Here is a 15,719-nt window from a genome sequence, read left to right on the forward strand (position 1 = left end):
ATAACTTCAGGATGTAATAAAAACGGTGAGATAAAAGATATAATGCTACTTGGAACTGCCCATATCTTGTGTATTGTAAAATCACTTGAGTCATCACACATACTCATGAGGAAGATGGAAGTAACTTGGAGTTGTCTTGACTATATTTAACAATGCAATTTCTATTATGAGAAAGATGACAATAACAATAATACTCATAGTAATAGCCACCCAGCGAAAGACAGATTTCTATAGTGCTTTTTATTTCATATTGTTTTGCAAATTAAATTATTTGAAATTGCTCTTAAGCATTGTGATGTCCTAATCACACCAGTAATTTTATAGGTAAGGTGTGACATCAATGTAAAATAGTCTGTCAGTTTCACTACATGGTACTGACACACACTGAGCAAGAGATGAATTTGTAAAGCATGATCATAGCAATCTAAACTTCTCAAACTGATATTGTACACATTCTGGAGGAAACAAATAATTAATATCCTGAAAAAAGCATTTTATTTAGAAAATTAAAATACAAAATTGTTGCATTTTACTTCAACAGAATTTTCTGTCAAATACAGTCCACATCCTTAATGTTTTGTTTGGTGCCATGGATTTTGTATGTGCACATACACACACAAAAATTAGTAAGTACATCAGTGATCGCATGTCATTACAAGCTGACTGTTTAATCACACCTTTTTTTAATATGACTCCTGTAGCATGTACAAAACAAAAATAATTATGGTCATAATTTTGATAAAAATACTTTGTAAAATAATGAAGAAAATACTTCACATTAAAAAACTTCCCTGTTTCAATCATTTAACACTGCAAATTTGTTCATTCTGTGAGTATAAAGCCAACAGACATAAACTTTAAAATGTAAGAACAGTGTGTAATTAAGGCTGATTTCAATGGCTTGTCCCTTCTTCTTCCTGATTTTTCTTAAAAAAAATGTTTTATTTCAGTTATGTAGGACAACTTATTTTTTAAGCTGGTTTATCAAGAGATTTGAGAGTGAAGCATTACCAAACTACTTGCATAAATATAAATCAGGAAATCATCCTCCTATTACAAATTATAGCTTCAAAACAATGCCACTACAGTGACATTTCATTGTGACCATTGTATATCACTGAGCATCTGGTTGATATACCATAAATTTATTCATTGCAAAAATAACCTTTAATCATGGGTCTTCTGGAACTGATTTGCATTTCTATTCACAATACAGATTGTTATACATTTTTTCCCTGTCATACATCCTTCAACAATATTCAGATTTGTTTTAATAAAACATGTAACAACTGTATACTTTCTGCATTTGAATTGCTTCACTGTCTGTAACAATATACTTTCTTCCACATCTGACTGGCCTTGCAATTTTTTTCAGTTCTTTGTACAATAAGCACCAATGTTTAGAACAGGAAATATATGAAGATTCTCAGATATAAAAGTGTATCATCTGGCTTGAAAACTGGCATGTGCATTGGAATTATTCAATTCCAATAATAAAAAAAAGGAGCTGACTAGAGTGCCTTATTGTTCTTTGAATGACATGTTACTGTTCAAGGTCCTGGTAATGAATCTGTATCAGGAGGATCTGTCTTTAAGTGTACACCCATTGGACCCAACAGATTGCTAGCAGGCCCAGAACCTCCCATTTGAGCTTGATATGACTCCAATATATTCTTCAGAGCAGTTAAATCAATGTCCACAGGTTTAAAATCCTCAACATCTTCAAAGTCATCCTTCCACTTTTTCTCTGGTATCTGGAAAAAAAAGGCAAATTAAAGCAAGTATCCAATACACAAGTTTAGGAATGTTTATTTTGGAATGGATTGAGAGTAATATTATTAACATTACAGACATGACAGCTAGTACCTGAAAACATCAAATTCATCAACTGAACACAAAATGTTTTCTTTTTCACACTTATAGTAAGACACTGGGGAAAAAACTAGTGAAGGGGAAGTGGAATTTGAGGAGAGAGTGCAGGCATTTTAAATGGTGGATATGGCAATGGTAAATGTGACATTATCAGCAAACTGTTTTTTTAATATCCGTCATAGTGCATAGTTACGTTAAAAAAAAAAAAAAAAAGAATGAAGTGTGACTAATTACATTACTGTGCAAAGTCTGCATAAAGTTTAGTTTGTATCAACAGCCATTTGTAACATCTCAGATAATAAGGTGATGTATTGCACTAATGTTAAGAGATGCATGTAGTTTTCTCACAAATGACTTATTAGCATTAACTGAAGAAAATGTGACCACTTGCTTATTTCAGATTGGAATGTGGAAGTAAAGAGAAAAATACAACTTCATAGTTAAGTAAGCAATGTTTAAACTGGGCTATTCAACAAGCTGAAGACTGTATTTTGCTATGGAGAAAAGTACTAAAATCTAATGATAATTTCACCAGTGATACATGTGGTATTTTAGCTGAATCTTATAAACTTCCAATGAGAACAATATACACTAGCTACCCTGTAACAGCAGTTGCTTCCTTGAGCTATTATATCAAGTGCTATGACAACAAATGGAGTTTATGGGAAAAAAAAGTCTCTAGTATGTTTGATGTCTGCATGTACCCCGTCCTCTCTCCTCCCCCTCTCCCTCCATTTACATAATTCCTTGTCCCACCCCCTCTTGCACCATACAGTATGTCACACACCATTTTTCTCTAACCGCATATTAACCTCTCCCATTCCACTGCCTGACATACATTTCTCCTCCACTCCTCCTCCCAGGATGATGTAGCTGTTGTGACAACCAAAATCTTTATCTATGAATATGTCAGTAAAAAATTCATCATTTACAGGATCCAAACTCAACAAGTAACTATAAGTGCACAAAACAAATGCACCCAAACCACATTGTCATCTGGTCAAAATAAACCTGGGATGTCATCAATAACATAAACTGGCAATGTTAATTATTAAACCACACATATGACCTCTAATATCTTTAACTGGAAGCTAAAAAAACCAAACAATGTAGAGTGCAAAGGATAATTTCATCACCTTGATTGACACATTTGAATAAATAAATGCAGTATTTTTTGTTTCATTATACTAAATGAAAAAAATGCAGCACCATACATGCATTACCAGAAATAATTACCAGTTTAGCCTGCATAGGACCTATAGCGACACAAAGAAATGATATTTTATTTTTCTATATTATGTTCAAAATCACAATCTGGTGAATCTGCAATGATAACTTCTATACCCAGAGGCATCACATCAAACAGACTTTGAATGTACTTGGATGAATGATATCTCAGATGCTTCCAATCCTGGTCAAATGTCATGAACAAGTTGCTGACCAATTAAATTCCTGATATGTTCAATGGGTGACATTGTAGAAGAATGAGAAAATAAGGGTCACACAACTTGACAGGTGAGGGAATATGCTGTATTGAGGATATGACATACTGAACATCCCTTACAATATGTGGATGAATACTATTCTGTTCGTAAATGGCTTCTGGAGCGCAATGAATGAAGAACACCGTTTTGGGATTAACAAGTAGCCTAATTTACGACATACAAAATTCAGAGTGACTGAGACTACTGATTATACACCACCGCATCCCAGACCATGCCACAAGGTGATACCAGCTAACTTCAAAGGCAAACAATGCTGACATATAGTTAAACATAACCATCCATCGAATTTCGTAGTATCATTTCTGCAATATATATGACTTAAGTATTTCAGTGGTTACACTAACCGAATTGGTGAGAAAAACTTAAGTTATCTGTGGATTATTAAATAACCTATTTCAGCAATCACCTGGTGTCATTTAGAGAAAGCATATAAAATCTAAATCTGGTTGGATAAGTGAAGATTTAAAGACTGGTCCTCCTCCCAAAATGTAAGTCCAATGCCTCAACCATTACACCATTGTGCACATAAATGCTTGAAAAGGCCAATTGGAGAGTACTACTCAAGCCGTCACTGAAAAACTATATGCTGCTTTGAATGTTATAAAGTTTTTCTTTCATTATGCTCAAATTTTTCACAAACAACTCACATTAATACTGTGCATATTACAACAAAATAATTATTTATATACATCTATTACAATACAGACAAAACTGCTGTAATATATTATAGCTGTGCTGGACCCATTATGAACAAACCATATCCCATCCAGCTCATCCATAAACTGATCTCCTGTGCCATCCACTCCTCTGACAGCAATAAACCTGTTAAAACAGCCACCGACCAGTAGTCCTCTTATCACTCACAGGCATTTCCTACACAATAAAATGCAGGGCCTCATATGAGAGCTCCCATGTTATATGTCTGATACGCTGCAGTTAATGTGCAGCATTCTTCTTGGGCACAACACGTAATGGGTAACCAACTGTCTACAGGCAGAGTGTCCACCACCAAACTGTGGCAGACTGCAAACTTTACTATCTGGCTGCCAAAGAGGACTTCAAAAGCTGCTTCTTCACTACACACGCCATTTGGATGATCTCATCCAGCATAAGTTTCTCTCAACCCCTCTGGTATAAACTTCGACTAATCTGTTTTTCCACTGCCTCAGATTACTTTTTTCTTCTGTCATTGATATGTCTGAGTAATGTCTTTCCCACTTCCGCCTCGCCCTATTCCACTACCCCCTTCTCCCTTCTTGCCTCATGTGTCCTTCCCTACACCTTCCCCATATCCATCAGCCCAGGCAGCTGCTCTCTAATAATCAGTGTTACTGCAGCTGCAATAGTGAGCATTTGGGCGTCTGTATTGTTGTGACTGTTAATGTGGGTACTTACTGTCAGAAGAAAAGCCAGAGCTCGAAAGCTACTTCAGGGTGTCTATGTGGACAAGAAAAAAATTTCCTGGATTTCCCGGGTAAAAACACAATTTCTCCCGGATGAAATTACGTATAAAGCGGGTGAAAATACATCCGTGTTAAGCAACAGTATACTTTCCCTCGGGCTGTAAAACCTATCAGTCCTTTGAATAGTGAAGGTCTTATACCAGCTGAGGATGTCCCAGCACTTAAGGAAACAGGAAAAACAATGCGTTTGGAAAGATGTTTGATGCGAGACAATATAGACAGATTTTATTTTCGTATTGCGAAAGTATATACACAAATTCCACAAGTTACAGCACGGTAGCTTCCGAAGCCTTAAAATACAGATTGCGTTGAGCGATGCACTTTTGTCAGCCAGTCATAGCTCAAGTCACGTGATCTCGCTAGCGAATGACGGCAGTTATTCAGAGCACGAGGCCTACGAGGAAGACAGGCCACGGCGCGTACATTACGAACGTGGGCCGAGCTCGCTCAACTCAGCAAAGTGCGTTTCTACAACGGTTAATGTAACTAAATGTGTATGTACGAACGAGAAATGCATCGACTATTGGAATCCACTATTATTAGCCCTACAATGATAGGAAGTCCGTAGGCCTACTAACAGGCTCTAATTTGGCAACTAAAATCGTACCAAAATGATTATCAGTTGAGTAAGGCACCACATCTTCTATGAAAGAACTGTTACGAAGAAGAGACTAAATGCTGTAAACGAGCGGTTATACCATTTCTATTGAGAATTGATTTTAAATTTTGTTGTATGAACAGTAATCAGTAAGACTTCATAATAACGGATTCCAGTACAAGATGAAATTCTCGTTAGTATGCACGCACCCGGTTGCGAGTTAACAGATTTAAATACGCATTTTGCCCACTGAGTTACGGGAACAAGCGAGCTCAGGCCGTTCTTCGTGACGTACGCGCCGCGGCCTGTCTTTCTCGTGGGCCTCGATTAGTGCATAATACATGTTATGTATTCAACCACTAGCAGCATCATTGTTAAGTAGCACGACCATACAAAGACGAAAGGTTAATGGGTTAAAGTAATGTAAGTACACTATATCTTCACGAAAAGCTGAACTTTCACATATAATATAGGGCATTAAAAATGTTTTGCTGCTTTTTCTCGAAGCGCGTGGTTAGGCAGGAACCTAAGAATGCTTCGGAAACTAAACTGCTGTATTTCATACATATACTTTCGTATTACGCAAACATGCAGTCCAAATGCCGATGCGAATCAAAGATCTTTCCAAAACGCGTTGTTTTTTGTTGGATTTCGTTTCCTAAAGTGCTCCGAAGTATAAAACCCCTAAACTTTCCATAAGCCGTTTTCCAATAACACTATTCAGTTTTTATTTCGTGATCATAGCTGCAGTGATTTAAGAGAACCATTACAAAGTGAAGTTTATACTTAGCTGTAGTCGGTGTCATGTTTTCTCGACGAGTGATGCATCAACTTTTACATTGTTTTTATTCAAAACTCTGAATATACTGTACAACATTTAAACACCCACTGACGTAAGGCTGCGAGCACTCACAACAAGGTCTAGGGATCTTTGAAAGCATTCTGCGTTCTGCCTGACTGGGACTGGAGTGCCAATGAAGGATGGGACAGAATAGGAGTCACCATGGCGTCAGCTGGTCAATGCAAAGCGATCCAGTGACTGGATGAAGTGGGAAGAGACATTTCTGCGAGCTGAGGAGGCAAGGTGAGATGACCAAGCCAGCAATCTATCACACGAAAGACGAGCCATTGCTTTCAGCAGCTAACATCGTTACATGCCTGTTCAAAATCCCAATACCGTAATAATACAGCCGCTGTTACCGTGATTAAATACAAATAAAACAATTGCCGTTTATACATTCAATGCCAAAAACTAGAACTTGGTATATATAAAGAGAAAAAAACATCGAGACAGTATTACAGGAAAATACTAGCTGGCAAATAAGTGGTAAAGAAAACATTACGTAAGTTGGTCAATAATTAAAGAAGAAAAGTCTGGAGCAAGAGTCTTGAAATAAGAGTTTATTGAGCCGAGTAGCATGTTCTTCAGATGATCATAGACTACCGTGTAGCTAGCACGTTTCGCGTTTTTTTTGTGCTCTATCTTTGCAACAAACATTGGCAAATACAGAAGCAGTTACTAGAGCGCACTCCGCAACAAAGTTCTCCAGCCATCGGATCACGCAAATCTTCAAGGGCAAACGTTCCGATTCAATGGTCCAAATATACAGAGCTAGTCTGGAATGGAAATCCTTAAATAGGTTTAACAGGGCATGTACAAACTGAATTATCATCCAGAGTGTTTCCTTTACTGCGGACTTGATTAGCAGAAAAATATGGAGAGGGGGTTTGCAAGTACGTCAAAGAACAGCAAGAAAACATAACGTGAAGACAACAATAACAGCTGAACAGGGTTTATTACGTTTCTAGGTACGGAGGGATACATAAAAAGTGACATTATCAATGTACTGGATGTAAAGTTAAACCATATTTTAAAATGAAACGGGTAAATCATTCCTCTACAAGTAAATCAACATGTACGCTGCTACAGAATCTAGACTTTAAATTAAAATCGGTATATGTACAACAGAATGTCTACCAAGTCCTAAAGCACTTCGGAAATTTTACACACAGTAGAGCGCCTCAGCTGTAAAGTAACTGGGAGGCCAATTCGTTCGTAACCAGCAGACTTCATAACTTAGTAATCGTGGATGGGAGACGAGAGCAAGCAACCAATAGCAGCCGATAGATAGAGAGAGAGAGAGAGAGAGAGAGAGAGAGAGAGAGAGAGAGGGAGAGAGAGAGAGAGAGAAAAGGAGAAGCCTCATGATAAGGAATAAGCTAGAACGAAAAGGTGGCGAAGCCTTCAGAACTTTGGTCGATGAGCGGGGTGGACTTAATATCTTTCGTCTTTATAATTGAGGTGCTATACTGTACATGTAAAATTAGCTAGAAACTTGCAACAGGTTACTGGAGTGAGACTGGTTGATACGTCTTGTGATTCATAGTTTCTTAAAGGGTCAATAAACGCAGCGCTACTAATAATATCGTAATTAACGCCGATTGTTGCTTGGTAGAGACAGTGTTGTCAAACGTGCTTCGTTCGATTTTCAAATCACACAGTCTGTCAGTAGTCAGTGTGCTCGGCTCACCTGTTGGATTCAGTTCTGCGCACGTGCGGGGCAAAATTTTATAAACTGACAAGGTAGGTAACACTCATTGTGTCATATTTCATTATGCATAATAACGAGGCGCAGCCTTATTTACATCCATCGTTCTTCTTTATCCAATAAAGGTTGCCCACCAACAACCACTGCGACTGCGCCATGTCGATTGGTTTTCAAGATAGCTGGCTTTCAGATCCAGCATTCAAGGACTGGTTGGTGAAAGTACCTACAGACCTTTATAGTGCTAAATGTGGATTATGTCCAGGGACCCTCATTAACATCCGTACTATGGGAAGATCGGCTCTTACAAGTCACGTGACAAAATCCAAGAAGCACGTCGCGAAAGCAGCTGCCATGAGAAGCACAGCAAGTTTGTATGTCTACACCAGACCGGCGGCGACCACTTCAACCCAGCAGACAGATTCTACTTCCACTACCACATCTGCGGATTCAGCTGGGTCAACAACAGTGGCGTTGGCCGCTTGAACTGTTGCGCCTCTGCAGAAGGATGTCACTGCAATGTCAAAACCCATGGATAAACTGAGAGGAATTGATCAGATGGCAATAAAGGACGAAGTAACAAAGGCGGAAATACTGTGGTGTTTGGAGTGCATCGTTTCACGCAAGTCACTGCGTAGTTCTGCAAACGACGTGTTGCCTTTCCCCGCAATGTTCCCCGACAGTGAAGTGGCCAAGAGCATGGGTTTACAAAAGGACAAAATCGGTTATATCGTGCAATATGGACTAGCTCCCTTCTTTGAGTCTGAAATTAAATCTGACCTCGTAAACGCATCAAGGATTGTTGTTTGTTTTGACGAATCCTTGAACAAGGTGTGCAAAAGAATCCAGATGGACATTTTAGTGTGTTATTGGGACATTAGAAAAATTCCAGTGTGCACCCGTTACTATGCATCGGCTTTTCTAGGCAGTTCGACGGCAGCTAAGCTACTCGAGTCCTTCAAGAAAAAAATTCCCGCCAAAGCAATGAAAAAACTTTTACAAGTATCGATGGACAGCCCTAACGTCAACTTCGTGTTCTTAAGGGAACTTAAAATTTTTTTGAAACAAATTGAAGGAGTAGACACCATTTTACTGGAAATTGGAACGTGTGGGCTTCACGTTGTTCACGGCGCCTTCAAGCCCGCAATTCAAGAAACACAGTGGATGATAATTCAGTTTTTATGTGCCTTGTACAATCTTTTTAAGGATGTCCCTGCCAGAAGAGCTCTGTATATTTCGACAACGGAATCGGAACTGTTTCCCTTAAAGTTTTGCGCAATCCGATGGCTGGAGAATGTGGAAGTTGCTGAGCGAGCTCTGGTAATGCTTCCATTTCTGCGAATATTTGTTGGAAAACTGGAAGAAAAAAACAAACCAAAATGTGCTAGCTACAGAGTAGTGGAGGATCACCTCAAGGACAAGCTACTTGGTCCGAAAGTTGCCTTTTTCAAGACTCTTGCTGGAGACTTGACACCTTTCATAAAGGATTTCCAATCCGATTGGCCGCTAGCACCGTTCCTCCACTCTGCTTTGACAGAGATAATGGAGACAACGATGACACGATTTGTCCAGCCGAAGAAGATCTCGCCGTCAGTTAATTTGGACAAAGAATCCAATCTTTTGGGTGTGAACCACGTCAAGATTGGGTTCACCGTCAAGAATGAATTCAGAAAGTGCAGGTCTCTCACAGCCCTTGAAATCGCTGAGTTCCGGAGCGAATGCAGAAGAGGAATGATCAAGCTTGTGTCAAAGTTGATGGAGAAATCTCCCTTACACTTTAGGTTGACAAAAGCTGTAAGCTGCTTTGATCCCACAATAGTGTGCAGGGAGGCTGTTCCCAAACGATTTCATTCCTTTCTACAGATTTTGGTGGAGAGCAATTGGATTAACGGTGTATGTGCCGATAAAGCAGAAGCGCAATACGCTTCCGTTGTAAAGAAGAACTGCAAAACAAAATTCAAAACATTCAACAAAAAGGAGCAACGGCTGGATGAGTTCTGGATGAATTGTCTCAAGAACCAGAATGCAACGTGCCACGAGCTGCAGAAGGCAATGGAAATCACGCTCACTTTGTCGCACGGTCAAGCAGCTGCAGAGCGAGGATTCTCGGTGAACAAAGAGTGCCTCTTCAAGAATATGAGGGAACAATCTGTAGTGAGCAGAAGACTGGTGTACGACGCCGTCAAGACACACGGCGGAGTCCAAGGAGTGCCTATAACAAAGTCCCTTATACACTCGGTAAGAAACTCACAAGATCGATATGCTGAAGACCTCAAAAATCGAAACGACGAGTCATCCAGGAAAAAGGATCATCTGACTAAAAGGAAGATTGTTGACGCAGAAATAAGACAGCTTAAAGAGAAGAAGGCAAAACTTGAGGGGACCATTCAAAACGCTCAGATAGAGCGAGAATATATTACAGAACGAATCAATGCTCTCGCACACTCACCAAGTGAGTTATTCTCCAAGGTCAATTCCTAAATTACAGTATTTGTTGTTAAACATGGTACTTCCTTCTAAATTATTTGTTTTATTTGTTGTATTGTCTAATAATAATTAAAATGTTTCTTTAATAAAATGTTTTTAAAATAAATGAATATGATAGCGTTATTTTAAACTGCTAACTCCCACAGATGTTTAAATATACATTTCAAACAATAACTTTCGTGATTAAAAAATATTTGAAAAATAAACCTAATTTAAGAAATTAAGTATTAAAATAAAGACTGGAGCTAAAATTTAGCAACACGAAAATCCGAAAAGAAAGGACTGTAAAAATGTACAAAATATTTTACGGAAAAAATCTCTTCTTATTCTAAAACGAAAGACAGTAATTAAAGGTCTTTAACAACGATTAAACAGTAAGCTTTTGTATTTAAATAAAAAATAATAAAATCAGAAAAAATGAGGAATGGAAGAGGTAAAAGACATACTTGTCCTTACTGAAAGCAAATTTTAGAGCGGGGAATATAGTAGCTGTGCCTGACACAGGTTTCCGCTCTAAAACTGGACTAATTTCGTACGAGAGCAAGGTACGGATATCCCGCTACCTGTCGCGTGACTGGTGCTGCCTTCTGTTGTCCATTTATAGGATTAGTTAGAAAGAAGAAGTAGCGAATGTTAGAGCTGTTCGGAGACGAAGATCCAATTCACCGGCCAAAAAGTAGAAAAGAAGTGAACTGGTATTGCTCTGCATGCCAGAACACTTCGTCTTTTCTATACTACAGAAAAGTCGAAGTGCTCTGGCATGAAGAGACTTGTGACATTGCTCAGTAACATACTATTCACTTTTTTTGAAGGTCAATTATACTTTTTGCCATCAATTGCATAATTTTTTATCTATGAAAGAACAACATTAAATATGAAAACTAACTTGAAGCTCGGTCTTTTTTCAATGTGTGTTACACGTTAAGTCATATCAAATACAAATGTGCGGTAAAATGTAAATAGTGGCATAAATGACTTCTCTTCTGGGCCCGAAACTTTTCAAATGGCTGATCCTCAAGTGTTACCGGTACGTTTTGAATGAGAGTTATAACGCCCTGTGATTTAAGAAATTCACTGCACATTCTCACGCGTAACATACATCATCTTGCGTGGAAATTTACTTTGAAAGTAACGCTTCTCAAGTCACTATTCAAATATTTTCCAGTGATCTGTTAAAAATGTAAACAATTGCGACGCTAGCACATCGAATGCATGTTAGCTGTTACGCACGTACTGCATAATCTTCGACCTACAGCCTTTGACACTTTTCGGTGTCGGCAAACTGGTCTGTGCATTGTGTAAATTACTCATTTTCTACGCAACTAAACTTTTATTTTGGTGTTATTCTCTGATTAATGTTTCACTGCTGCAGTTTTATTCAGCAGTAGTGGGCTAAAGTTCTTTGTCAGCGTATCAGATCTTATACGTCAAACCTACAAAAATTTAACTGAAATCTAAAAGAATGAAAAATCCCGGAATTCTAAAAAATTCCCGGGTTTTTCCCGGATGAAAAAATTCCCAGGTTTTTCCCGGATCTCTCGGGGCGTATACACCCTGTAGTTAATATTGTGTACCGTTACATGTGTCTATGTGACATACATTAGTCTGCTCAAGGTGAGTGGTTGCCTTTACTTTATGTAAAAATACACTCATGGAAAAAGATCTCGACACCAAGAAGGAATTGTAAGACATAAACGAAAACTGGTACGTGTGTTTCTACACCTGAAAGATAATGTCTATTCAAATTTCATGCCACTCATGTAAGAGTCAGAGTGCAAATGATTGCTTTAAATACTCACTGTAACAGTTGAGAGTGTTAGTTACCTTTGAGATTAGATGTGGTGAGTTGATAATAGTCAAGAATGCCTCAAGGCTACGAACATGCCATTATCAACACCTCCCCGAGTTTGAACATGGTCGTGTAATAGGGCTACAAGAAGTTGTATGCTCTTTCTGCAATATTGCAGAAAGACTTAGCAGGAATGCACTGTATGTAACTGCTGGCAATGGTGGTAATGAGAACAGAGGGTCACTAGAAGACTGGGTTTTGGATTGTCACGTGGCACTACTGAGAGGGAAGACCACTGTGTTCGGCGTATGGCTCTGGTGCATCGTAATGCATCTGTAGCAGCAATTTGAGCTGCACTTGGCACCACAGTGACACAACAAACTGTTACAAATCGGTTACTTTAAGAAGAGCTCTGAGCCAGATGCCCTGTAACGTGCATCCCATTCACCCCAAAAACACCAGCCTTTGTGACTTCAGTGGGGCTCACTGGAAGGAAGGCTGGAGGTCAGTTGTGTTTTCTGATGAAAACTGGTTCTGCCTCATAACCAGAGGCGGCTGTGTCCAGAATAACTTATGCTAGGTAAAGTTTACCACATATCGCTGTCGTAACCCATGTTCTACAGAATGTCGACATGTTACTTTAGCCTGCTCGACCACCAGATCTATCTCCAACTGAACACATATGAGACATCACTGGACGACAACTCCAGCGACACCCACAAGCACCATTAACAGTTCCTGTATTGCTCAACCCAGCACAACAGGCATGGGACTCCATCCCACAAACTTAAGTCCGGCACCTGTACAACACAATGCATGCACTTTTGCAAGCTTTCATTCAACATTCTGGCAGTTGCACTGGTTATTAATGCACCAACTTTTCACATTTGTAATGACTTATCTCGTGCTTACATTAACCTGCGATTTTGTAATGCTAATCACTTACATATGCTTCACAGACAAATGTATTCCTGAAATTTCATTACTCTATATTAATTATTTCCTGGTGTTACAATTTTTTTCTTACAGTGTTTCTGGAATGTGTTAAAACATCTTAAGAAATCAAAACACCCTCACTAGATCTGATGATGGACATCTTAGAAAGCTTATTGCTTACTGTGAAGGATGGCATAGATCCAGTGTGTGTGTGTGTGTGTGTGTGTGTGTGTGTGTGTGTTCTAGGCACATGTACGTACACAACTAACTCTGGAAAGTAGAAAAGGTATTGTTTCTAATAGAAACAATTTACCTCAGACTTCTCGAAGCTCTGACCCATAGTGGTAGAAGCTAGTTCCTGATCCATTTGGTCCATGTACTGCTTCAACTCTGATTTGGGCTGTTCTCCACCTTTACCTTAAAGTGTTAATAAAATAATTAATAATTCTTACAGCGTTTTTATAAATGCTATAATACCGAATCGTACACCACAGTATAATGAAGAACATACAGACCAATGGATATGATTAAATTACTCATACCTTTCTTTAGTTGATCAATGTCCATATCAAGTTCATCTTCATAAGAACTCATTCCTGATCCATCTGATTCAAGATCCCAGCTATCTTCTGGTATGGCAAAGTCTTGAACAAAATGGAACATAGTGCATGAAAATTTACTACCATGGTCTTTAATTTAGTGGCAATATATATTATCATTTATTAAGTACATATCAACATACCAAGAATATTTTGAACTGCACATGAAAATGATTCTGGATCAAATGCAATCTTATTCTCTGTAACCGAGGCCGACATTTCATCTTCGTTACCCTGGAGATCTGCCTCAGAATTCTTATTCTTGAATGGTTTAATGCCTCTCTTTGGACGTTTTGGTGGCAGGTCATCACTATAATTTAGACATGTAGCAAAACTATTTAAATAAGTCAAATACTTGAAAAGTTTAGTACTTTCCAATTTTAACTTTCATTAGAATGAATAAAAACTACAACAATAATCATAATCTGTGATGTGTGTATTGGCTTGTGATGTGCCCTTGATGCCACATTTTAGAACCCACAGTCATACTACATAGCTTATTGGAACTGGGGAGATCATAAATAGCTGTGTACATCCAAACCCCTCTTAGTTATAATAACATATAGGAATCATGTATCTTGGTGAGCTGCAAATGACTTTTGAAAGCTTTTCTGCCTTGTTGACAAAAGGTTTATAAGCAGCAAAGCACTCCTGCTTCAATTCAAAATTTTCAGAAATGATATATAATTAGTAAAAACACTATGGGAATGATACATCTGAGTTAATGTTTTTATCGAAAACTTACTGAAAGACAGGTAGCAAATATTGTGTCAGGTGATTTAATTACATACTGATTTACAAGTTTTTGAGTTTGCAGCCAAGTTGTCATATTCTCTTTATACAATGACATTCTGAAAAGCAATACTTGACATTTATTGCTAGCCTTTTAAGATAAGTCAATTAGTATTTTGTCATTAAAAAAATAAATTTATAATATCATCAAAATACCTAGGAAATTCAGCCCCTTCGACACCTGACATGTGATCAAGAAACCGGCTAAGGTGAGCCGATATACTTGATGGATCTGAGGTCTTATCTGCTGTCATGAAATCCTTTCTGCCGTATCTCTGTTCCAACATGCGATCAATGTCTGCTGGACTCACTTCTAACCAAGAATCATCTGTAAGCAAAGTTAAACTTTACAATTCGAAAATGTTTGTTCTATGAACTACTTGAATTTTTACCAGAAGGAGAAAAAACTTACTTTCTGAAAGCTAAGTAAAAATCAAAAGTACACAAAATGGGAAATATAATTTAAGAACTGGGACTAAATCAGTACCAGTTCAACAATGGTATTAAATTTAAAATGAAGCATCCCCTACAACCTACATGTTGTTGTTGTTGTTGTTGTGGTCTTCAGTCCTGAGACTGGTTTGATGCAGCTCTTCATGCTACTCTATCCTGTGCAAGCTTCTTCATCTCCCAGTACCTGCTGCAACCTACATCCTTCTGAATCTGTTTAGTGTATTCATCTCTTGGTCTCCCTCTACGATTTTTACCCTCCACGCTGCCCTCCAATACTAAATTGGTGATCCCTCGATGTCTCAGAACATGTCCTACCAACCGATCCCTTCTTCTAGTCAAGTTGTGCCACAAGCTCCTCTTCTCCCCAATTCTATTCAATACCTCCTCATTAGTTATGTGATCAACCCATCTAATCTTCAACACTCTTCTGTAGCACCACATTTCAAAAGCTTCTATTCTCTTCTTGCCTAAGCTATTTATCGTCCACGTTTCACTTCCATACATGGCTACACTCCATACAAATACTTTCAGAAACGAATTCCTGACACTTAAATCAATAGTCGATGTTAACAAATTTCTCTTCTTAAGAAACGCTTTCCTTGCCATTGCCGGTCTACATTTTATATCCTCTCTATTTTGACCATCGTCAGTTATTTTGCTCCCCAAATAGCAAAACTAC

At 38.4% G+C, this 15,719-nt stretch overlaps 1 protein-coding gene across 1 annotated transcript in view; it reads right to left on the reverse strand.

Annotated features, from left to right (window-relative positions):
• Positions 1–472: 472 nt before the first annotated feature.
• Positions 473–15,719, reverse strand: part of LOC126253446 (protein ecdysoneless) — a 104,940-nt gene continuing 89,693 nt past the window's right edge. Inside the window, exons 9-13 of the mRNA XM_049954792.1 lie at positions 14,744–14,915; positions 13,939–14,105; positions 13,739–13,840; positions 13,510–13,613; positions 473–1,754 (exon numbers count right to left, since the gene is read on the reverse strand). Of these exons, the coding sequence (XP_049810749.1) occupies positions 1,551–1,754; positions 13,510–13,613; positions 13,739–13,840; positions 13,939–14,105; positions 14,744–14,915 (749 nt within the window). The 3' untranslated portion in view covers positions 473–1,550. The remainder of the gene's footprint in view (positions 1,755–13,509; positions 13,614–13,738; positions 13,841–13,938; positions 14,106–14,743; positions 14,916–15,719) is intronic.

This window comes from Schistocerca nitens, chromosome 4, assembly GCF_023898315.1.
Source record: "Schistocerca nitens isolate TAMUIC-IGC-003100 chromosome 4, iqSchNite1.1, whole genome shotgun sequence".
NCBI classification, from domain to species: Eukaryota; Metazoa; Arthropoda; class Insecta; order Orthoptera; family Acrididae; genus Schistocerca; species Schistocerca nitens.